Below are 24,044 nucleotides of genomic sequence, written 5' to 3' on the forward strand. Positions count from 1 at the left end.
ACAATAATTTTGTTGTTCAGGTGCGATAATTTTTAGTCATTTTCCAGAGCAGTATTTCTTTCATTTGTTAACTTTTTTCATAAATTGTTAGAGAAGTGCTCTGTCTTACTGTAAAATATAAGCCCAGTAATGTGACTTCAGTCCTGCAATGTGACATCCCCTTGCAGGCTTCTCTCCTCTGATGTTCTTTGCTTTATGATTCAATTATGCTTTTCACTCTCCACTATTTCTTTTGTTGCCTTCGCTTTCCTCAAAGGCCTTTTCTCTCTCTCTCTCTCTCTCTTTCTCTCTCTCTCTCTCTCTCTCTCTCTCTCTCTCTCTCTGTGTGTGTTATAATTTATGGCACCTTCCCTCAATATTTGAAGCTTCTGAAAACCTCTTACTGTGTCCTGACCACACTGATTGCCCATGGACCCTTAGAACAATAGTGAAAGTAATGAAAAGAGGTCTTATTCCTCCCTTGAATTCTGCTTAATATTTATAACCCCTGAAGTCAGCATGTTCACTTTGAGAATACAATTGAACACAGTGTTTTCATTCTTTTTAATTCCTTGAAGCGGCTCCCGGTGCTCTCTGTTATTTCATACGCTGTTTATTTGTTTCAGTCCCAAGAGGAACTACAGGAGTACTGCCGACATCATGAAATCACCTATGTGGCCCTTGTGTCAGATAAAGAAGGAAGCCATGTCAAGGTAAAGACCAGAGAAAATCTTTCACAATTCAGTAGATTTCCAAAACTCTGTTAACTGTGGAACACCCAACTTCCCACCTGCCTGTGGGTGGAAATCCATTATTTTGTTCTCCCTCTGAATTGCTGGACTCATTATTGGAGAGAATCATCATAATAAAAGGCCGGAGGCATCACGACTGAAGCAACCAAACGACTGGTCACCATGAGGTGCATGGAGCACCTCTCGGGACCTCCCCCTACCCCCCCACCCCATCCCCAGGGACGCTGGCAGCATAGGCAGAGCATCCTGGGGTGCTGGCAGCATCCATGGAGCGTGCGAGGCATCGTGGGGCGGCGGACATGGTCCTGATTGCAGGCTAGGCTTAGGGGACCCTACACGCGCACGATTTAATCGTGCACTGGGCCTGTAGTATAAAATAAGAGAGACTCTGAACACTTCCTTAGAGCTTAAAAAAATGGTGGCTGTAGTTTTTTCCTAATTTTCTTCCCTGTTTTCTTTTTCCATCCAAGAAAATAATAATAATTAGAGGTGATACTGCTGACTGGCATATTCTCTGGCTACTTGCTAACCAGTTTTACTGTATTGCATGTAACTAAAAATGCTCAAACTGAAACAACCTCATAACCTTTATTTCTGTTTTTAAAGGAAAAAAACCGAAATCAACATTTTTCTCCTTGTTTTTCTCTTATAATGTCTTTGTCTAGTTTTAATATGACAGTAATATTGGCTTCATAAAATGAACTGGACAGTGTTCTCTCCCTTTGTGTTTTCTGGAAGATTTGTTTAGAATTAGTATTATTTAATCCTCATTTATTTGGTGAAGTTCACCAATACAGCCACATGGGCTTAGATATAGAGCTATTCAGGTTGCCTCTTTCTTCATGAGTTTTGATAGTTTGTATCTTTCCTAGAATGTTTCCATTTCATCTAAGTTTCCAAATATTCCCTATTCTTTCACTATCTGTAGGATCTGTAGTGATATCCTCTTTCATTCCTGACATTGGTAATTTATGTCTCCCATCTTTTTTTTCTTGATCAGCCTGACCAGAGGTTTATCAATTTTGTCTTTTCAGAGAACCAGCTTTTGATGTCTGCATTTTCTCTATTTTTTATCTGTTTTCTATTTTATTGATTGCTATTCTTTTTTTTTTAACCTGCTAATTTTAGATTTAGTTTATTTTTCTAGTTTCTTCTACAGAACTTTACATCAGGGTTTGACAGACTACAACCTACATACAGGCCAAATCCAGCCCACAGCCTATTTTTGCATGGCCTGTGGGCCACAAACCCTTTTTATGTTCTTTGTTTAAAAAGAAAGAGTGTGTGACCTGCAAAGTTTAAATGTTTACTATCTAGCCCTTTACAGAAAAAAAAAATGCTGGCCACCTGGTATAAATTTCACTCTACATACTGCATTAGTTGCATACCATTTATTTAGAACTTTTTATTTTCACTTAGTTCAAAATATTTCTAATTTCCTTGATGATTTCTTCTTTTATCCATAAGTTATTTAGAAGTGTGTGTTTTAATTTCCAAATATTTGGGTATTTTCCAGATATATTCCTTTAACCATTTTTAGTTTAATTCCTTTGTGACCAGAAATCATACTCTGTGTGATTTCAGTCCTTTAAATAATGGTCTGTTATTGTAAATGTTTCATGCACACTTGAAAAGAAGGTGTTTCTACATTGTTAGGAGGAGTGTTTCGTAAACATCAATTTGTGCATATTGGTTGATACCATTGCTTAAATCTTCTATATCTTTCCTAACTTACTTGTCTGTTTGTTCTATCAGTTACTGAGGAGCATTGATCTCCAGCTATAATTGTAGGTTTATCTATTTCTCCTTTTAGTTCTATCATTTTTGCTTCGTGTATTTTGAAACTCTGTTATTTGGTGAATACACATTTAGGATTTTATATCTTCTTGATGAATTGACCTCTTTATAATTATGAAATGTTCTATATCCCTGGTAATATTTCTTATTCTGAAGTCTTTTGGTTAGTATTTGCATGGCTTATCATTCTCCTTCTATTTGTGTCTTTATATTTAGAGTAGGTTCTTTACTAGTAGAGACAGTCACTAGTTGAGTTTTGCTTTTTTATCCAGCCTTTTAGAAATTGGTGTGGTTAGACCACTTATATGTAATGCAATTATTAAAATGATTGGGTTTAAAACTACCATTTTACTATCCGTTCTTTTTCCATTTTTTTTCTGTTTTCATGTCCTCTTTTAAATTATTTTTTATTCCATTTTATCTCTAGTATTGGTTTACTGACTATAATTCTTTGTTTTTGATGGGATTTTTTAGTGACTTCTCTTGGATTTATAGTACACATCTCTAACTTATCACATTGTACTTTCAAAAAATATCATGCACCTTCACATATATTACAACAGAATAATATTACAACAGAATATCTCCATTTCCTCTCTCCCATTTTATGTGCTATTGTTACCTAATGCTTTTTTTTACTTATGTTATAAATCCCATTATTAATATTTTGGTTTTTTGTTTTTTTTTTAATATATTTTATTGATTTTTTACAGAGAGGAAGGGAGAGAGATAGAGAGTTAGAAACATCGATGAGAGAGAAACATCGATCAGCTGCCTCTTGCACATCTCCTACTGGGGATATGCCCGCAACCCAGGTACATGCCCCTGACCGGAATCAAACCTGGGACCTCTCAGTCCGCAGGCCGACGCTCTATCCACTGAGCCAAACCGGTTTCGGCAATATTTTGGTTTTAATTAGTTAGTTATCTTTTAAAGTGGTTTTTAAATAAGGGGGAAATATCCTTTATATTTACTCACATATTTACCATTTCTGGAACTGTTTATTCCTTTGTGTTAAGCCAGATATCATTCTGATTTAATTTTCCTTCTGCCTGAAGAACTTCCTTTAATATTTCTGGTTAGTGTAGGTCTGCTGGCAATGAATTCTCTTAGCTGTTATTGGCCTGAAAAAGTCCTCATTTCACTTTCATTTCTTTTTCTTATTTTAAGTCATCACCCGAGGGCACGTTTTTGAGAGAGAGAGAAAAACATTGATCGGTTGTCTCCTGTTTGCGCTGCCACTGAGTTTGTGCCCTGACTAGGAATGAAACCCGCAACCTTTTGTTATGTGGGGCTCTGCTCCAGCCAGCTGAGTCACCTGGCCAGGGCTCACTTTCATTTCTTAAAGTTATTTTTGCTGGTATAGAATTCAAGATTCATAATTTTTCTTTTTCCATTTTGAAGATGTGTTTTATTGTCTCCTAACCTGGTTTAAAATGTTTGCTTTGATCCTCTGAGTATAATGTATCCTTTTTTTCCTGTCAGCTTTTAAGATTTTTTTTGTCATTGGTTTTCTGCGATTTGAATATGATGTGCCGCCGTGTGGTATTCTTTGTTTCACAAGGCTTCTTTGACCTGTAGATGTATAGTACTTATCAAATTTGGAAATTTTTTAGACATTATTTCTTCAAATTTTTTGTCCCTTTCCCTCCTTTACTTCTGGGACACTGATTATAGTATATTAATTATTTGATATTGCCCCACAGCTCAGACTCTTTTTTGTTTTATTGTGTGTCCCCCTCCCCCGCTTTGTTTTGAATGAGTGCCTGATCTTTTCTGCAATCTCGAATCTGCTTTTAATCCCATACAGTGCATTTCTTATTTCAGATATTATATTTTTTTCATGTGTACAAGTTATATTGTGTGTTTTTTAATGTCTTCCATTTCTCTCATTGTGGTTCTTATTTGCTTTATATTCTTTATAAGATTTTAAATGGTGTTTTAAGGTACTTATATACTAATTCCATCATCTCTGTCATTTCTGGGGCTATTTCTATATATTAATGTTTCACCTGGTTATGAGTCATATTTTTTAGCACTTTGCATTCCTAATAATTTTTATTGGTTGTTGGACATTATGAATTTTACATTTTTGGGTGCTGGGTTTTCTTATGCTCCCGTAAGCTCTGTTGACCTTTGTTCTGGAATGTAGTTAGGATCTTTGGATTCTGTTTGATCCTCTCCAGGCTTGATTTTAAGCTTTGTTAGGGCAGGTTCAGGACAACTTTTAGTCTTGGCCTAATTTAGTCCCTAGCAGTGCCTTCGGAGGATTCTGCCTCATGCCCTATGTATTATGAGATCTCTCTACTCTGGTAAGGACAAGAACTATTCCCAGTCCTGTGATTCCAGAAATTATTATGCCTACTTATTTCTGGTGGTTGTTTCTTCAGCTGTGGATGGTTTCCTGTCACCCATGCCAGGTCAGTACCTCTGCCAAAGATGTGAGTGGAATCTTCTGCAGAGCTTCAGAAATATTTCTCTGTGAACGTGTGGCTCTCTCCTCTTTGGTCGTCTGCCCCACAATTTGTAGCCAACTTGGCCTGCCTAAACCTCAACTCAGCAAGGCTCCTAGTCTCTGTTTAGGTACCCCTCCCCGGCACTGCAGTCTGCAAACTTCTTCAACACAATAACCTGGGCCACTTGTAGGATAATAGCCCTCCACTGCTTATTGTCCAATGTCTGAAAACCATTGTTTATGTTTCATCTGGTTTTCTAGTTTAAGGCAGGAGAGCAATTCTTGTAGTAGTTAATCCTTCATGGACAGATCTGGAAGTCCCCACTGGCAGTCTGGTTGTTACTCACAAAACCATCAGTTACCCTACGTTCCACTGATCAGGCCTCGTCTAGAGCAGTGATTGCTCCTGCAGTATTACCAGGAGATGACTGTCTAGCCTCTGCTGATAATTCCAGTGTCATAACACACTGCTGTTATGGTTAGCACATTTTAGAAACTTGACTCAGAATCTGCTTCCCAATAGGTACAATCACTGGTCCTAGTTCTACCCTCTGGAATAGTTAAGGTAACAAATCTAATTTTTCCTGCTTCTCTCAGCTACCTTCAAATAAATTTTAGGAGTCAGCTGCCATGCCACTTTAACTGTCCTCTGTTCTGGTGTAAACATTCCAGTTACTGAAGCCATTCCTCATCACATGGTTTCCAGATCCTTGACCCTCTTAACCTCCTCTAGACATACTTCACTGTGTCACTGTCTGTCTTTAAATGTGATACTAAAATTTTACAGAGTGCTCTAAGTATGTTCTGATTAAAAGGAAAGGGTCTGTGACCTCCCTCCATCCAGATACCATATTTCTCCTAATAAAGCCTATAAGTGAATTCTTAGCAACCATGTGGTTCCTTTGGCTCATACTGAATTTATCATCAACTAAACCCATTAGGCTTTTCACACTTATTACCAGGTCTGGCTGGCCTTCCACAATGAGGCTTTAATTTCAGGACTTTATATTTATCTCCATTAAATCTGATTTTGTTCATTTCAACATTGTTCCAGCATCTCCAGCTCTTTTCAGTCTTGATTCTGCCTCTATTAATGATGGATCGATAGCATCACCTTCATATATGAAGGGCAAGCCATCACTTCATTCAGCAAATGCATTTTAAGCATTCATTGTGGGAGGGGTTACATTGAGGCCCATGAAGAATACAGGGACATTAAGCCACAAGCCCTACTGTCAAGGATCCTGTAATCTAATAGGAAACATAAGACATTTGTGCATGATTATGACCTAGGAAATGCTCAACGCCATGAAGGTCTTACAGAGAAAGTTCTCTGAGGGTTCATCAGCCTAGTAGATTATTTCAGAGGTAGCAAGGACGTCTACAGGGTGGAGGTGGCATTTATACTGGAACCTCAAGGATGGGCAGGATACAAGTATGTGCGGAAAGGGACTTTTAAGCAGAAGGAATAGCAAAGGTAATGGTAGTTCTTTCCGTAGACTGTCCGAAAGATAGAGGCAGGCCAGCAAAGAACTATTCTGGTATTACACTCAATAGTTTGTTTTGGATAAAGCAGAAGGATTATAAAGAAGGGGACTTCAGCCCTAGCTGGTTTGGCTCAGTGGATAGAGCATCAGCCTGTGGACTGGAGGGTCCCGGGTACGATTCCAGTCAAGGGCACATGCTCGGGTTGTGGGCTCAATCCCCAGTAGGGGGCGTGCAGAAGGCAGCCGATAAATGATCTCTCTCATCATTGATGTTTCTATCTCTATCTCCCTCTCCCTTCCTCTCTGAAATCAATAAAAATATATTTTTAAAAAAGAAGAAGAAGAAGGGGACTTCAGCAGGAGAGAATGGTTCTAGCTAGATCATGGAGAGCCAAAAAAATTTGGACTGTATTTAGCTACTAATAGGGAGTCAGTGTATGTTTTTAACAGAAGGGGACAACAGAATTGTATATGAAAAAAATTAACCTGCAGGGATGTGTAGTATGGAAAGGAGCAAGGGAAAGTTGAAGACAGGGATAGCAATGGGAAGGATATCGGGCTATCCCCAAGCCAAGGCTGAGTGCTGGCCATGCAAGTGGAGATGAAAGGGCAGGCACCATAAAAGTAGGATGACAGGACTTGGGTTTGAAAAGGAGAGGGAGGAGTTGTAGAAACCTTGGTGACTGACCAGAGGATGTTTAAGAAGAAGAATATGTGAAAGAAAGAAATTAGGAGCAGGTTTGTCTTGGCCTTTTTTTTAAAAAAAAAATTCTATCATCTATGATAAGCTATTCTAGTCTAGACTTGGGTTTCTCAACAGCCACGCTTTGATGTCTGGGGCCAGATAATTCCTTGTGGGACTGCTGTCTTGTGCATTGTAGGCTGTTTAGCAGCATGCCTAGCCTCTACTCACTCGATGCCCCAACAGTTGTCACAACCAGAAGTGTCTCTGAACATGACCAAATGTCCTGTGAGGAGCAAAATCGCCCCTAAACTGTCGCCTTGTCTTACCATAGAATTCTGATTTAGCCTTTTGGCTTCTGAAATGATGAATCTGTTTCATTCTTTTTAAGGTTAAGTCTTTTGAGAAGGAAAGGCAAACAGAGAAACGTGTGCTGGAGTCTGATCTTGTGGACCATGTTATGCAGAAACTGAGGACTAAAGTCAATGATGAAAGGACTATCAGGTAACTGTAATAAACAAAGGCCCAGAAAATCAGCTGGGACTATCTATATAGAACATAGGCAAATTTACTTTAAAAATCAATTTGATCCTTTTTGGAAATAAAGATAGGTCTGGATAACTTTCAGTGAATCTTTCTATTGTTTCTGAATAACTCAGCAGTTTAACTATATGACCCCCTGTGTAAGACTAGTTGTTTCTTACTTTCAACATTTTTCTCTGGAACATATCCAAGAATATTTTATCATTTTGAAAGGGCTAAGCTGCCAAACTCTGTCTGCCATTATCTTATTTGGTCTGTTAATCAGTGAATTTTGATAGTGTTTTGTCTAATATGTTCTGTGAAGAGATCTAATATACTCATGATGGGAATCTAAATTGGTGCAACTGTCTGGATAGGAATTTAATAAAGTAAGTTTTAAAAGCCTTAAGACTGGCTAGTGACGTCAGAGGAATGGCAGCATAAGGGTGCTTCTTTTCCTCTCCCCCTGACATTTCAACAAGTTAACCATCTTTTCAACAAATAAGTCCCTGCTCAACACAGATGCACACCTGAGAGACCTGCACACTGAAACACCTAAAGGTGGGCATCCGGGGATAAACAGGGCAGCGAGAAGGCAGGAAAGCGCAGACGGCCCGCATGTGCAGCCCTGCAGCTCAGCTGGGAGCTCACAGCCTGGCCTGGAGAGGGGAGAAAGCCGGTGGTAGCAGGCACTTCCTTGGGCCTGGAGGTACAGAGGGATGGGGGGCGGGAGGGGGGGAGGAGCAGCGAGCAGCCTTTGAGTCACAAGCATGAGCAACGAGAAAGAACAGTGACTGAGTCAGCAGACGCCCAAAGAGAACATGGGGTTCTGCCATGCGGCTCCCCACTGCTGGGCCGGGCGGTGGTGTTTCAAAGAAAGGAAACCACAGAGCCTTGCTACTGCTTCGACTCCCAAAACTCGCCTCCTGCTGCCCTTGAAATCGACTCCAGGAGCATATTATCTGTAAACCGAGAGCTGTTGCAATAGGTTCGCTGTTTCCCTCTGGGACTGAACCCCAGGAAGGGTGCTTGGGGTGGGACCCTGCAGAGGTCAGGGGTCACCATTACTGTGTGGGCATAACAAACCCCACCCCCAAGCAGCATGGAGGTACTGTCCTATGGAAGCCAAGGAGGATCAAATCTGGTAAAAATCTTTCGATTCAGCGCCATCTACTGTAACATAGTAGAAAGACCTCTTCAGAGATAAATGTGAAAACAAAGAAGGGAGCCCTGACCGGTTTGGCTCAGTGTATGGAGCATCGGCCTGCGAACTGAAGGGTCCCGGGTTCGGTTCTAGTCAGGGGCGTATGCCTTGGTTGCGGGCGCATTCCCAGTGGGGGGCGTGCGGGAGGCGGCTGATCGATGTTTCTCTCTGCCCCTCTCCCTTCCTCTCTGTAAAAAATCAATAAAATATATATTTTTTTTAAAAACAAAAACAAAGAAGGGCAGCAAATACCACGAAGAACCACAGTAATGATGCGAGAAAGTACTGACAAGCAATTCAGTGCACTCAGAAAACAAATGAATGAACAAAAGGAGTATTTCTCCAAGGAAATTGAAACTTTAAAAAAGAATATATCAGAAATACTGGAAATGAAGCAGGCAATTTAGGGAGATTAAGAGTGAACTGTTGAGCATAGAAAACAGAACCAACCAGTTAAAGGAAAGAACTTGTGATATCGAAGATAGGAATTAAGAGGGAAGAAGAGAGACCTGAGAATAAAGAAAAATGAAAGAGCGCTATGAGACTCCCTGACTTAATCAGAAAAAGTAATAGCAGAATCATAGGCATAGTGGAGGAGGAAGAGAGGAAGCATGGACTAGAGAGTCTATTAAAACAAATAGTGAATGAGAACTTCCCAAGTCTATGGAAAGAACTAGATCCTTGAGTCCAAGAAGCAAACAGAACACCTAGTTACTCCAATCCAAGAGGCCCTCTCCAAGGCACTTGGTGATAAAGCTGTCAAAAATTAATGACAAAGAAAAAATTCTCAAAGCATCCAGGGAAAAAAAGGAAGTGACCTACAGAGGAAAACCCATTAGAATTTCATCTGACTTCTCAGCAGAAACTACAAGCCAGAAGAGAGTGGAGCTAAATATTCAAACATCTAAAAGAGAAATTACCAGCCACGAATAATATATCCAGCAAAATTATCCTTTAGATATGAAGGGGAAATAAAGACATTTCCATACATTTACAAGCTGAGGGATTTTATCACCAAAAAAACCTCCATTGCAGGAAATACTCAAGTTATTCTACCTGAAACAAAGAACATGTCACAACACTACGAGTAAGATCCCCCAAAACTTATAGCGTAAACAGGGATAACTTGTGACAACAAAAACATACAAGAGGAAGGGGGGAAGGTCTGAATTGGCAAAGGAAGATGAAGATCAGATATATTCAAGATATCCCGTATTCATGGATTGGGAGAATCAACATAGTTAAAAATGACCATATTACCCAAAGCAATATACAAATTTAATGCAATCCCCATCAAAATCCCAGTGACATTTTTTAAATAAATAAAACAAGAAACCATCAGATTTGTATAGAATCACAAAAGACCCCGAATAGCCAAAGCAAGTAAAGATAGTCTCTTCAATAAATGGTGCTGGGAAAAATGGCAAGCCACATGCAAACGAATAAAACTGGATTACAGTTTGTCCCCATGTGCAAAAATTAATTCAAAATGGATCAAAGACCTAAACATCAGACCTGAAACAGTAAGTTACATAGAAAAAATATAGGTACCAAACTTATGGACCTGGGTCATAGAGAACATTTTATGAACTTGACTCCAAAGGTAAGGGAAGTAAAGACAAAAATAAATGAATGGGACTATATCAAACTAAAAAGCTTCTGCACTGCAAAAGAAACTGGCAACAAAACAAACAGGCAGCCAACCAGATGGGAGATGATATTTGCAAATTGTAGCTCCAACAGAGGTTTAATTTAAAAATATATATAAAGAACTCAGCACCAAAAAAACAAACCAATCAAAAAGTGGGCAGAGAACCTGAAAATACATCTCTCTCAAGAAGACATACAAACAGCCAATATGAAAAGATGTTCAACCTCACTGGAAATTAGGGAAATGCAAATCAAAACTACAGTGAGATACCACCCTGTTAGAGTGGCCATTATCAACAAGACAAGCAATAACAAGTGTTGGAGAGGTTTTGGAAAAAAGGGAACCCTCATTCACTGCTGGTGTGAATGTAGACTGGTACAACCTCTATGGAAAGCAGTCTGGCAATTCTTCAAAAAATTAAGAATAGAGCTACCATATGACCCACCAATTTCACCCCTGGGTATATGCCCGAAAAACTCAAAATCATGTATTCAAAAAAATATATGCACCCTTATGTTCACTGCGGCATTATTCATGGTGCACAAGACATGGAAACAACCAAAGTGTCCTGCGGTAGAGGACTGGATAAAGATGTGGTACATATACACAATGGAATATTACTCAGCCATGAGAAAGGATGGAATAGCACCATTTGCAACAACATGGATGGACATTGAGAACATTATGCTAAGTGAAATAAGTCAGACAGAAAAAGTTAAGAACCATATGATTTCACTCATATGTGGGATATAAAACTGAAACTCATGAACACAAACAGCATGTGGCGGTTGCCAGAGGGAAGGGAGTTGGGGGAGCGGGGGTCCTAATATAAGGTGACTTTGGGTGGTGGGCACATGGTGCAATATAGAGATCTTATAACACAGAAACCCACACCTGAGTGGTGGGTGATAGTTCATGTGGGTGACAGTGATGGGTGACAGTTCATGTTGACCAATGTCACCCTAATAAATTTAATTTAAAAATTAAATGCTACTGGTATCTAGTAGAGACCAGGCACGCCACTGAACATTCTACAGTGCACAGGACTGACCACCCACCCCCAACAAAGAATTATGTGGCTCAAAATGTTAATAGTGTCAAGACAGAAATCCTGGGTAATATAAAATAAATGTTTTTGTCCTGACCAGTTTGGCTCAGTGGATAGAGTGTCGGCCTGCAGACTGAAGGGTCCCAGGTTCAATTCTGGTCAAGGGCACATGCCTATGTTGCAGGCTCAATCCCCAGTAGGGGGCTTGCAGGAGGCAGCCGATCAATCTCTCATCATTGATGTTTTTCTCTCTCCCTCTCCCTTCCTCTCTGAAATCAATAAAAATATATTTTAAAAAATTAATGTTTTGCTCTCTTCTCCCTCCCTGGCTCTGCCCCCTCCCATCTGCACCTAGCTTCCATAAATTCATCATCAGGCTTTTTCCAAGGGAATATGTTTTTGAAGTCACCAGGTATTAAGGGCTGCAGATCCAAATCAAAGACAGAGATTTAGAAGAGAAAACAAAAAGTCAACTAATTAATAATGAGTACATGAATACTATTAAGACACTTAATCGGCCAGATGGGATTTAGTTTTAGCAGGAAAGGTTTAAAATCTTTCCTCCCAATGATTATTTCCCAAGATAGAATGCTATTGTGTCTCTCAAAGGCTAGAAAGTCTTTGAAAGAACATCCATTCACAGCTTTTGAAAGAATCTCCTTATTTACTAAATGTTCTGTGGGTGACAGCCAAGGTTGCTGCCATAATGAAGGAGGGGCCTGCCTGTGCTAATGTTTCCTTGTATTGTGAGGGAAACGGAAAGAACACCCATTACATTTCATTGAAATTAGCTTCTTATATTGAGCCAGGATTTCAAACAGCTGAATAGATCAGAATGTTGTCTTTAGGCATTTGTTAATTTGAAATGACATCCTTTATAATTTTTACCTGCTCTTGACTAAAAGCATAATTAAGTGCAAATTAGTTGTTTTTGTTTTTCCTTCACTAATAACCAATACTTATGAAATATTTTTATATTGAATTAAAAAAATGATTCACTCTAAGTATAGCTCACTATAAGTAATCTGTGTTGCCTTTGACTTATTGACTGTTTTCTTTTTTTTGTTTTGGTTGTTTTTAGAGAAGCTTCCGATAATCTCGCAGTACAAAATCTGAAGGGGTCATTTTCTAATGCTTCAGGTATAATTACTAATTACAATCTAAACATAATAATGCTTTTATGTGTGTATGTGTTTTCTGTAAGCACTATGTGGCTAACTCCTTGTTGCATCAAATATATATATTTTTAAGTAACATATATATAATTAATTGTACCAAATAGAATTTATCCCTATGCTTTGAAACTCACATCTTAGAAAATAACAAGATGATTACTGGTGATTACTGGGCATTTGGTGACTTCTGATCCTGGTATTCTTTGTCTTAGTATCTTATTTTTACAAGTGGTTTAATCTTTCTTCAACTTAGTTTATAGTATAGATTTATTAAATGTGGATACTTTTCCTGGAAATTTTCCCCATACACAGGATTGAAGAAAAGTATTTTGAAATCCTTCGGGGAAAGATGATTAGATATAGATATAGATATAGATATAGATATAGATATAGATATAGATATAGATATAGATATAGATATATAGACATATAGATATAGATAGATAGATAGATAGATAGATTGATTGATAATTTTTTTTTTTCATGAAAGCCAAGCAGGAACAGTGGTGATAGTTATGCCTTTAGTTTCATCACATCTATCTTACTAAAAAATAAGTGTCCTAATTAAGTCCACAAGAAGACATATTTGGCTTTTAACAGAATTGGATCTTTTTGGTTCATTTCTGTTAGCATTGACTCTCTGTCACCATCAGATTTCAAATACTTTGAGAGATTTAAGGACTGTTAATCTCAGAGATAATGTTTTGTTTTTTTCATGGGTACATGAGGTTTGGGTGACTCATATCGCCTCCCTTTGTTTTTGTCACTCCCACGCCCACCTGAGGAGAGAAGGCTGTTGGTTTTGACGGAAGCTCCAGACTGCTGGGTGTTGAGGTTCTGGGTTCTCCCTGGGCAATTGCAGGCAGTTGCAGAGACAGAAAACAAGGCCCAGACATCATCTGGCTCCATTGAGTCACCCCAGAGGGATCCTATTAATATTCTCCGTCCTCTCGGTGTTAGAGAACATAGGACCAGAGAAGGCCTGATTGTGAAGCTCTCTCTGTTTCAGGTCTGTTTGAAATCCATGGAGCAGCCGTTGTCCCCACTGTGACTGTGATAGCCCCGGAGAAGCTGTCAGCCAGCACTAAGCGGCGATATGAGACTCAGGTGCGTTAGTGTCCAAGGCTGTCGAAGGTGAGCTACAAAGGAAGGAAACAGGAAAGGAGAATGAGAGTGTTCTGGAAATATTTTCCTTCCCACTTCCCTAACTTGGTGGCTTCTGAAAGTTGCATCAACACAATCATCTCTCTGGCATCAAGATTTTGCCACATCCGTCCTCCAAAGAGGCGTCAGTGTGGACTGTGGGCCCTAGAAGCAGCTGTCAGAATTATTGGATCTACACAAAAGCTTTCTCATCTGGCTCTAATGGGGGGTTTTTTGTTGTTGTTTTTTTAAATATATTTTTATTTCAGAGAGGAAAGGAGATAGATAAAACATCAATGATGAGAGAGAATCATTGATTGGCTGCCTAAATGGAGTTTGTTTTTGCTTTAAATAACAAAGCAGAAGAGATCTATCCCAAGACTTGAGGCAAAAATATCTTTACATATATTTTGGTATCTATTATCTGCCTGACTCTGTGCTAAGTGCCATGTAAAATAAAAGACATAGGACTGGCCCCACTCCTCAAAGAGTTTGTAACCTTAGAAGCATATGCATTTTATGCTTGGAGAACAATACATGTGAATAAGTAACAGAATGCTGAATTAAATATCTATAATAATAAAAGCATAATATGCTAATTAGACCGGACGTCCTTCCGGACGAAGTCAGGGCTGCAGCCTGTGATCAAGGCAGCCGCCATGGCTACGAGGGAGGGATCCAGGCAGCCGCCACGGCTGCAAAGGCCTACTCCTGCACGAATTTTGTGCATCGGGCCTCTAGTATTTAATATGAGTGTTAGAGTATATTACAGACACACGGGAGAGACAGAGGTCAGTGTTTGCTTCAGAGATGGTCCCTGAGGGATTGAAAGGGGCAGGGAGAACAGGTTAGGGTTTTCCAATTGGGAGGGACGGAAGGAAAGGCGTCATGGACAGTGCTAATGAGCACGGTCAGGACGCCGGCCTCACTTGGGAAGAAGTGAGTGTTGGAGAGCAGTCATTTTTTAGAAATGTAATTAGATTGAAATACAGAAGATCAGGTTACCTTATTTTTGTAAGCTCTCCTGGCTATTTCTCAGGATGTTGGGTGGAAACCAATTTTTCACATCTTTCTACCGTATTTCAGTTTCATGTTCTCGTTGCTACCACCTTCCCCTTTTTCCAAATTTAGCTTAATACTCAAATCTCCCTGCTTCCACATGAGTTTCACCACACTGAGCTTTTTACTAGGTGTCATCTCAAAATTATAAAGAAATAAGCAACTTAGGTGGGTTTATTAAACAAATTATAGATAGGCTACAAAATCTCATTTCCCGATATCATAATGGGATACACATACATCTTCCTGAGGTGGATTAAGTGCAAATTCTAGGCCTTGGTTTGTCACCTGTGATCGTTTCCTGGAATAGGACATAGAATGGCAAGAAAGATGGCTTGGTTTGACAGGTTCTGAATTCTGACATGTTTTCTTTTAGGTACAAACCCGACTTCAGACCTCCCTTGCCAACTTACATCAGAAAAGCAGTGAAATTGAAATTTTGGCTGTAAGTTACTTTCTTTAACCTTTTGAGGATGGCGTCTGTCCATGCTGTCAAAGTAGTTTCCTCAGAGGCCAGGGCTTTTTTGCTCAGTGTCAGCAGTATTGGGGTACAAGCTTGTTATCACTGATGTAAATCTCGTGTAATCTAAAGAACTGGGGAGAACAATTGAAGGTTTTGTGTTTGTTTCTCCTACTTCCTTCCTCTGAAATGAAAATGAAAATCATTTTTCTAAATGTTTCAGGCCTTTGCCTCACTAAGCCTACACTGAGTGAGGGTAGCAGTGTCACACCTCTGGAGTGAGTGCAGTGTGTGGGAACTAGGAGTATCAGTTCACCAGGGCTGAGATCTTGTCGTGCATGGTTCATTAAGTCTGCTCTATAGCACAATAGCATCCCGGACTCTGCCAGCCACTTTCATGTTGCTCCATCCACAGTGGCACCATCATCACACGTCAGTATGTGCTGCCAGGGGTTCTCTGACAGATGATGTACATTTTTGTGTATTGACAGGTGGATCTACCCAAAGAAACAATCTTACAGTGTTTATCATTAGAGGTAAGCAAAACGAACTCTTCTGCATTGTGGTTTTTAAAATCCCAAAGCTTTGCCAAAAACAAAAACAAAAACAAAACCACTGAAAATGGTATTTTCTTAGTGATGTTAGGTATTTTTTGTCAGTTCCAGGAATTTGGAAACTTGTTCCTTTATGTGACATATATATTACTAAATCAGATTTTAAAAGAATCATACTTTTCTGGTGACTTTTAAATTTCAGAGATTATTTAACAAATAACTAGTGCTTTTATTGAGTGTCAGGCTCTGGCAGGTCTTGTCCTAAGCAATTTACAAATCTTAAACTCATTTAATCATAACAAACCCAAGAGAGAGGTACTATTGTTATCACCATTTTATAGGGAACAGAAGTAGAGAGGTTAAATATCTTACTCGAGGTCACCCAACTAGTAAGTAGTAGAGCCAGTATTTGAACCTAGGTAAAGTAGTGGAATCAGTGTTCTTAACCACTGCTAGTATACATGTCATACCTTCATTCCAACTAGGGAAGCTCATTTATAGAACTAGAAGTGTATGGAAGATCTAAAAATTTAATTTAGGTACTTTTTTATATCCCCCCCCCCCAAGTACATACCCTAATTATCAAATAACCAAATAACTTGTTCAATTTTGAATAGTTAAACCTTTGCTATTAAGAATGCTTAACTATAATCATAGCTATAGGTGATTTTTGTAACATCATATCAAAGAATACTTTGTCTAGCCCTAACCGGTTTGGCTCAGTAGATAGAGCGTCAGCCTGTGGACTCAAGGGTCCCAGGTTCAATTCCGGCCAAGGGCATGTACCTTAGTTGCGGGCACATCCCCAGTAGGGAGTGTGCAGGAGGCAACTGATCGATGTTTCTAACTCTCTATCCCTCTTCCTTCCTCTCTATAAAAAATCAATAAAATATATTTTTAAAAAAAACAAAACTTTGTCTATCCAGATTAAATCAGATGAAAAATGAACTTTGCCCCAAAACTAATGCTTCCTACTGTATTTCCTGTTGTTGTATTATAAGTAAGCATATACCACTACACTGGCAGTGTATTATCTCATGGTCCATTCAGATGGATGCACATCAGAGGTGGTATGTCCATGTTACAAAAAATAGACAATAGGCAGAAATAACTGGTCTAAAGTCAGATCAGCACACACGGTGCTGCTGTATTGTTAACCAGATCTAATAAGGTGATCTGCTGTAAAGAAAACTGATGCTTCAAGGAGGAACCCCAGCAGTTTGCCCAGCAGTTCTAGTATCGCCCTATAATGATTTCTTCAGTATAATTAAAGGGGGGAATGGCATTGGACTTTCATTAGTGACCCAGAAAAATGCCACTTAATAAACCCTAGTACCTGCTGTTAAGTCTCACTTATTTTTTCTAGTGGGATGCTGATGAACAGGCATTTAACACAACTGTGAAGCAGCTGCTGTCACGCCTGCCAAAGCAAAGATACCTGAAAGTAGTCTGTGATGAAATTTATAACATCAAAGTAGGAAAAAAGTAAGTTATCACTTAGGCACCGCAGATTTCAAAATGGGTTAAAACTCGAGGAGGGGTTTTTAAGTGACATAGTTTATTGTCTAGAGGTTTGATGGCTGATAAGCTGTTATGTTAGAACTGCAACTCAGGACTGAACCACAGTCATGATCTTGTCAACCACAAAACCGAGGTCTCAGAAGTAACTATCCCAATTGTAAATTTTAATCACCCAGGTAACTCCTAGAACTATCTATATATATAAAAGCCTAAACAACCTTTACGACAAAACGACCAGAATGACTGGTTGATGGGTCGCTATGATGCGCACTGACCACCAGGGGGCAGATGCTCAATGCAGGAGCTGCTCCCTGGTGGTCAGTGCACTCCCACAGCAGGAGCACTGCTCAGCCAGAAACCGGGCTCACGGCTGGCAAGCGCAGCTGCAGCAGTGGTAGCCTCTCCTGCACGGCGGCACTACTGAGCAGCAGCAGCAGCAGCAGCAGCAGCAGCACCAGCAGCAATGGTGGCAGTAGGCGCAGCAGGGCCGAGATGAGCTGCGCCTGACCCCGGCTGGGGCTTCTCCCCAGCCGCCTGCTGCTTCAACACTGCTACACCCCTTAGGGGTCCCAGATTTCGAGAAGGTGCAGGCCAGGCTGAGGGACCCCACCCATGCACAAATCTGTGCACAGGGCCTCTAGTGTTTAAATAGAAAACAGCTGTGACTACTTTGCTTTATGTCCTCATGTCAGAAGCCAGCTGTTCACATTCTCTTCCGTTTAAAAGGCAATGACAAAGCCTGTGAAGCGAATGGTGGTCTCCTTGTGTAGGACCTTATACTGCAGACCCTTACCAGTCACAGCTTTTGTAAAACTTGTGCAGTGTTTTAGTGCCTAGCCTTCCATCTTGTTTTTAATTGAACAAAACTCCTACAGTTAGGTGCTCTAAAAATAAATTTTTACTAACCCTGTTCTCTATCCATTATACTGATCCTCCTTTTTCCCTTCTTTTGCAGGGTGTCCGTGCTATTCCTGTATAGCTACAGAGATGACTACTACAGAATCTTATTTTAATCCTAGAGAACAGTCATTACATTGTTCAGACCAGGAGCTGTAAAATGTTGTACATTCATTGTAATTTTAAATTAACTTTACATTCTAAGAAGCTGTCACGCAAAGTGGAGCTTTATAAGTTTTTCATTTGTAATATATATATATATATAAATTTATCTTTTGCAATATAATAAATGCTTTCATATATTTCCTTTTTAATTGCAAATCTATTGACATGAAAGGTTTTGTGGAGCTAGAAGACAGGAAAACAGCCTTGTTCTTCCCTTAGCTCTAATGACTAACTCATGAAAATGTCCAAACTGAAGGGCATAAAGAAGTCAAATATCATCATTAACTTGTAATCTTTAGTATTAATTTTGTAATATGCTTATCCTAAGGTGATTAAGCAAACTCTAATTTGACTATGAGAATTCATTCAAATTTGCTAAAGGAACTATGATAAAATTACATAGCCTGGCCGTGGCTGGTGTTGCATAATGGTTAGCATCCACCTACGCACCAAAGGATCTTGGGTTTCATACCCAGTCAAGAGCATATGCTCAGGTTGTGAGCTCCATCCCTGGTAGGGGGCATGCAGGAGGCAGCCAATCCATGTTGCACTCTCTTCGATGGTTCTCTCCCTTTCCCTTCCTCTCTGAAAAATCAATAAACTATTCTTAAAAAAAAAAAATTTATATAGCCAGTTGGGAAGAATACCCATGAGCTAACACAACTTTTAATAAAATTTTCAGGTTTCAATACCAATAACCTAGAAAATAGGGCTAAAGGCTATTCATAATTACATCATCCCAGAATCAGTACTTACTGCCAGGAATTATTAATATGGGGAGAGAAAAAGAATAAATAAGAGATAGTCAGTGCTGATAAATAGACAGGTTTAATGATGCATTGTTCTTCGCACAGATGCCTGCAGATTCTATAACTAAAATCCAGGAATACACAAGTAGGCAACATAGACCAATTAGCCAGATCTAAAATAAACTGGCTTCTTATAACTACCCTGTAAACATCACAGCTCTTCTTCCGTCCAAAACGAACATAATCTCACATGAAAACAGTTAATGTAGGGGAACCAGAAACCTAGTTTTGTGGCCAAAAGTAAAAACCGAAGGAAAAATAGCAATTTGGCGGTTAGTTGGTGAAAGCAGGGAATCTGGAGCCCTTCACTGTGCTGCTTTGCTCTTCTTACTCTTGCTCTTTTTGTCCCTCTTCTTCAGCCCATCCATGTTTGCTCTCAGCAGGTTTGAATAAGCCTAAAAGACACGGAGCACGACCTTAGTGGGAAGAGTTACAAATTGGTGGGGCAGCTGCCCTGTTTCCATAATGGCTTTAGTGTGGCCAAATCAGAAAGTCTACCTGATAAATAATACCATGGGACACTTGTACCTGAAGGAAAGTGGTGTAAGAGGAAAACACTCACATTTTAGCAGCTTCTGCAATGCTCATCCACTGTGAGTTGCATTTTTTTTTTTAAGCAAAAACAGATAAACATAGGCAACTTCTTGTTCAACTTTACTATAGGCAGAGCATATCTGAAGCCTAAGATGGCAAAATCTAGCTTATAAAAACTTAAAAGGAAGACAGTATCAGTGTTGAAAGTAAAATTCATAGCCCGGCAGCTCTTAATCATAAACTACTGGTAACATATCATAGGAGAGCGGTGAACCTAAATATCAATGCTCACCCAGTGTTCAATGTTATGCTGGCTTGCCCTGAGAAAGGGACATAACAGCAGAAACTCACCATCTGAAACTTATTCACTTCTTTGGAGCTCACCTGGAAAAGAGAAGGGGAAAATGGTCACCCCTAGTATCCATACAGTAACCCCCTGCCTCACCCTAGATAAGAACTCAAAAGCCTCATGAAGCCGAAACCGGTTTGGCTCAGTGGATAGAGCGTCGGCCTACGGACTGAAAGGTCCCAGGTTCAATTCCGGTCAAGGGCATGTACCTGGGTTGCGGGCACATCCCCAGTAGGAGATGTGCAAGAAGCAGCTGATCGATGTTTCTCTCTCATCGATGTTTCTAACTATCTATCTCTCTCCCTTCCTCTCTGTAAAAAAATCAATAAAATATATTTAAAAAAAAAAAAAAGCCTCATGAAGACAGCATCCTAATCGCTAAAATATTCCTTCTCAATCTCAGAGGTCATGATACACTAAAGGCTATTTTCCTAATTCACTCTCCTCTACCTGGGAAGCAGCAAAGTTTGGGCTTTTTTCCACATGAGACTTGTGCCAAGATGGGAAAGAGGCAGAATTATGTTCTTAAAGAAGCTGTGCTTCTCACCTCTATTGAAATCTCTTACACACATGGCATCGACTTTTCTCCCTGGGTGCTGAGATGTCAAAGGACTAAGTACTATTCTTTTCTGCAGGATTCATTTAAACTACTCCCCATCTTATTTTAAACCTATCTTCCTTTAATTCAAGCCTATTTAAGCAAAATGCAAGCTACCACAAGAAATCCTACCTCTAAAAATTCTTTGGGTTTTCTTATTTTGTGATACCCAACTTTATTTTTTAAAACCCCATAGCTTTACTGTAAATGTCCTCGAGATAACTGGTAAAGGGGGGCACCAACTAATTATGATCTTCAAGTTCACGAATATCCTGTACTGATGTGACTGGAAAGGGAGGGCAGTCTGGTTCTGCCCCAGCAGAATAAAGAAGTACAGGCATATCTCAAACATTGTGAGTTTGGTTCCAGACCATCACAACAAAGCAAGTCACAGCCTTTTTGCTGGTGGAGGGCCTTGCCTTAATTTGTAATAAGCGCAACAACTGGCAGCATAATAAAGCAACGCATAATAAAAGCGGTATGTCTGTATTCATTCAGAACCCAGGGAGTCTCTTGGTACTTGAGAGAGTATAAATTTAGTCCGGAGCGCTACTGTTCCCTTTCAAGCCATATTCAACCTCCACCTTGAAAGGGAACACTAGCGCTCTGGACTAAATTTATACTCTCTCAAGTACCAAGTCTACATATAGCTACATGCTTACTCTGTGAACCACAAAGAAAAGGAATAATTAGCTTAAAAGCATCATCTGGTGAGAAGAAGTTGGTCATGGAAAGCCCAGCACAGTAAGCTAAGGGCATAAGTAATCATATATTCACTGCTCCTTACAATGCTACTATGAGTAAGGACCAATATGCTAATTTTATTTCTACAAAACTTTCAGCAGAACAAGTGTTTGACTCCACCTTCATTTTAATTTTGCTCTTGAGTTTTCTATTACAAAGGTAATAAAAGAAAGCCCTGATCGCACCCTGGCCAGGTGGCTCAGTTGGTTGGAGTGTCATCCTATACACCAAAAGGTTATGGGTTTGATTCCCAGTCAGGGCACATACCTAGGTTGCAGGTTTGATCCCCCCGTCGGGACACGAATGGGAGGTAACTGATCGATGTTTCTCCCTCCCTCTCTCAAATCAATAAAAACATATCGTCGGGTGAGGATTTTTAAAAAGAGAAAAAAAAAATGCAGATCCCAAAACAGCTGGGGCGCTACACAATAACTACCCTTCCCTTCATTTAAAACAAAAACAAGCCCTGGACGGTGTAGCTCGGTTGGGCAATGTCTAGTGCGCAGGCTCATCCCGAGTAGGGGTTGTGCTGGAGGCAGCCTTTCAATGTTGCGTTCTCCCTCCAATGTTTCTCTCTTCTCCCTTCCTCTGTAAAAATCAATAAACTATTCTTTAAAAAATAAAATAGCCCTAGCCGGTTTGGCTCAGTGGATACAGCGTCGGCCTGCGGACAGAAGGGTCCTGGGTTCGATTCCAGTCAAGGGCACATGCCCGGGGTTGCGGTCCCGATCCCCAGAAGGGGGCGTACAGGAGGCAGACGATCAATGAGTCTCTCTCATCACTGATGTTTCTCTCCCTCTCCCTCTCCCTTCCTCTCTGAAATCAATGAAAAATAAATGTTTCCTTTAAAAATTAAACAAAAACAAAACCTGGTTCAGATATGCCACCTGCACAGTTAAGTCTTTAAACTCCAAAACTGCAGTGTTAGGAACCCAACTCACCACTGTGCTAATCTTCTTTTTCCCATCAGTTGCTCTTAACAGACACTTGTTGTCTGAGGGCTCGAAGCCCTCCACTGAGCCCTTCCTCGGAATGGGTTTAGTTCGGCCATCGTCTGCAAGGAAAACGCACCCTGGTGACCACAGCCACAGGCGTTGAAGAGGCCGGCAAAGAGCTAACAGGCGGGGGAGGAACAGAGGACCCCTCCTCCACCCGCACTGCTCTAGCTCTGCTGACCACCGGATCCGCCACCAGCTCAGGTTTGGCCCAAACCTGGAAAGCGACTTGCTATCTCCACTCTCCGCGGTGGGGTTTGGGACCCCGACAAGGAGGAGAGCCATGGCGGCGGGCCCCACGGTAACCGGGACCGGCTTACGCTGCTAAGCGCTGATAGGCGTCGGTCCCTCTGCCCTGAAGGTGCCCAGTACGCGGAGGAGGGGAGGAAGGGAAGGCGGGAATGCGTCGGGGGCTGACTCGGGTTCCCCGACACCGGGCACCGGGCTGGGCACGCGGCCTCCCCGCCCCCTCCCGGCCGCGGGGCCGGCTGCTTACACTTCTTGAGGGTGATGAACACGCTGCCCGACAGCCGGCACTTCTGGAAGAGCCTGGTCAGCTCCGTCAGGAACTGCAACACAACACACCAGGCCCCGTCGGGCAGCCGCAGGTCCCGCCGCGTCACGCCCACTCCCACCCGCCGAGCAGACGGCGGCCCGAGCTAAGCCCGACCGCACCCTCCCCGGCGCGCCAGCCCCCACTCACCTGCTCACTCTCCAGCAGAACCATCTCGGCTCCGCGGCCCCACTCAGGCTACAGAAGACCCGAGCAATCGCAGCCGGAAGTTCCTGCCAGGCTGGGTGGGGACTTCCGCTTTTCGATGGCAACTCTATCCCACCAATCCCTGCCTCCGCCCTCTCCCCGCCCCTGCTGCCCGCGCCTGCGCTCTGGGGCGCCCCCGTCCAGCCCCGCGCCTTTGGGCCGCCGGGGATTCACTGGCGAGAAATCCGCTCTCCCCAGTTAGAGCCGAGGGAGGGGGAGCGCGAAAGAAAGACTTGATAGAAACCTACAGTTTCTACCTAACAGGGCAGTGCCTCGGTTTCCCCATCCTTACCATAAGGCAGTGGTTCTCAACCTCCCTAATGCCGCGACCCTTTAACACAGTTCCTCATGTTGTGGTGACCCCCAACCATAAAATTATTTTCGTTGCTACTTCATAACTGTAATTTTGCTACTGTTATGAATCGTAATGTAAATATCTGATATGCAGGATATCAGACACTTGTCTGATAAGGATGTATTTTCATTGTTACAAATTGGACATAATTAAAGCATAGTGATTAATCACAAAAACAATATGTAATTATATATGTGTTTTCCGATGGTCTTAGGCGACCTCTGTGAAAGGGTCGTTCGACCCCCAAAGGGGTTGCAACCCACAGGTTGAGAACCGCTGCCATAAGGATAATAATAGTGTCCACTTCACTGGTTGTGAAGAATAAATGATTTTCTATTAAATACCTAGA

The 24,044-nt window shown here is 41.0% G+C and overlaps 2 protein-coding genes across 9 annotated transcripts in view; one reads left to right on the forward strand and one right to left on the reverse strand.

Annotated features, from left to right (window-relative positions):
* Positions 1–19,220, forward strand: part of EIF2AK4 (eukaryotic translation initiation factor 2 alpha kinase 4) — an 86,161-nt gene extending 66,941 nt beyond the window's left edge. For both annotated transcript variants that reach the window (XM_006093130.3, XM_023757460.1), the window contains 8 exons: positions 606–692; positions 7,544–7,656; positions 12,659–12,717; positions 13,762–13,859; positions 15,331–15,399; positions 15,906–15,950; positions 17,335–17,453; positions 18,445–19,220. In XM_006093130.3, the coding sequence (XP_006093192.2) occupies positions 606–692; positions 7,544–7,656; positions 12,659–12,717; positions 13,762–13,859; positions 15,331–15,399; positions 15,906–15,950; positions 17,335–17,453; positions 18,445–18,502 (648 nt within the window). In that variant the 3' untranslated portion in view covers positions 18,503–19,220. The remainder of the gene's footprint in view (positions 1–605; positions 693–7,543; positions 7,657–12,658; positions 12,718–13,761; positions 13,860–15,330; positions 15,400–15,905; positions 15,951–17,334; positions 17,454–18,444) is intronic.
* On the reverse strand, positions 13,338–23,417 carry SRP14 (signal recognition particle 14). Of its 7 annotated transcripts, none has more exons than XR_002830327.1 (6): positions 23,284–23,417; positions 23,077–23,149; positions 22,527–22,657; positions 20,187–20,278; positions 15,368–15,548; positions 13,338–13,891 (listed from the first exon to the last, which is right to left on the reverse strand). XR_002830327.1 is itself a non-coding variant. In XM_023757461.1 (6 exons), exons 1-5 carry the CDS (start codon positions 23,305–23,307, stop codon positions 15,461–15,463), a joined length of 408 nt encoding a protein of 135 aa, XP_023613229.1. In that variant the 5' UTR covers positions 23,308–23,417; the 3' UTR covers positions 13,338–13,891; positions 15,419–15,460. The 7 variants fall into 7 exon arrangements, 6 of the variants coding, with proteins under 6 accessions (XP_023613229.1, XP_023613230.1, XP_023613231.1 ...); XM_023757461.1 differs by having other exon boundaries at positions 15,419–15,548; XM_023757462.1 differs by having other exon boundaries at positions 15,419–15,548; positions 22,527–22,639; positions 23,284–23,416.
* Positions 23,418–24,044: the final 627 nt, after the last annotated feature.

This window comes from Myotis lucifugus, unplaced genomic scaffold (genome assembly GCF_000147115.1).
Source record: "Myotis lucifugus unplaced genomic scaffold, Myoluc2.0 scaffold_109, whole genome shotgun sequence".
Lineage (NCBI taxonomy): Eukaryota > Metazoa > Chordata > Mammalia > Chiroptera > Vespertilionidae > Myotis > Myotis lucifugus.

Coding starts and splice junctions, on each gene's coding strand:
- SRP14 (XM_023757461.1), bottom strand. CDS start 23,307: ATGGTTCTGCTGGAGAGTGAGCAG. Junction 23,150..23,283: donor TTCTGCTGGAGAGTGAGCAG/GTGAGTGGGGGC, acceptor GTTGTGTTGCAG/TTCCTGACGGAGCTGACCAG. Junction 22,658..23,076: donor GTTCATCACCCTCAAGAAGT/GTAAGCAGCCGG, acceptor TGTGGTCACCAG/GGTGCGTTTTCCTTGCAGAC.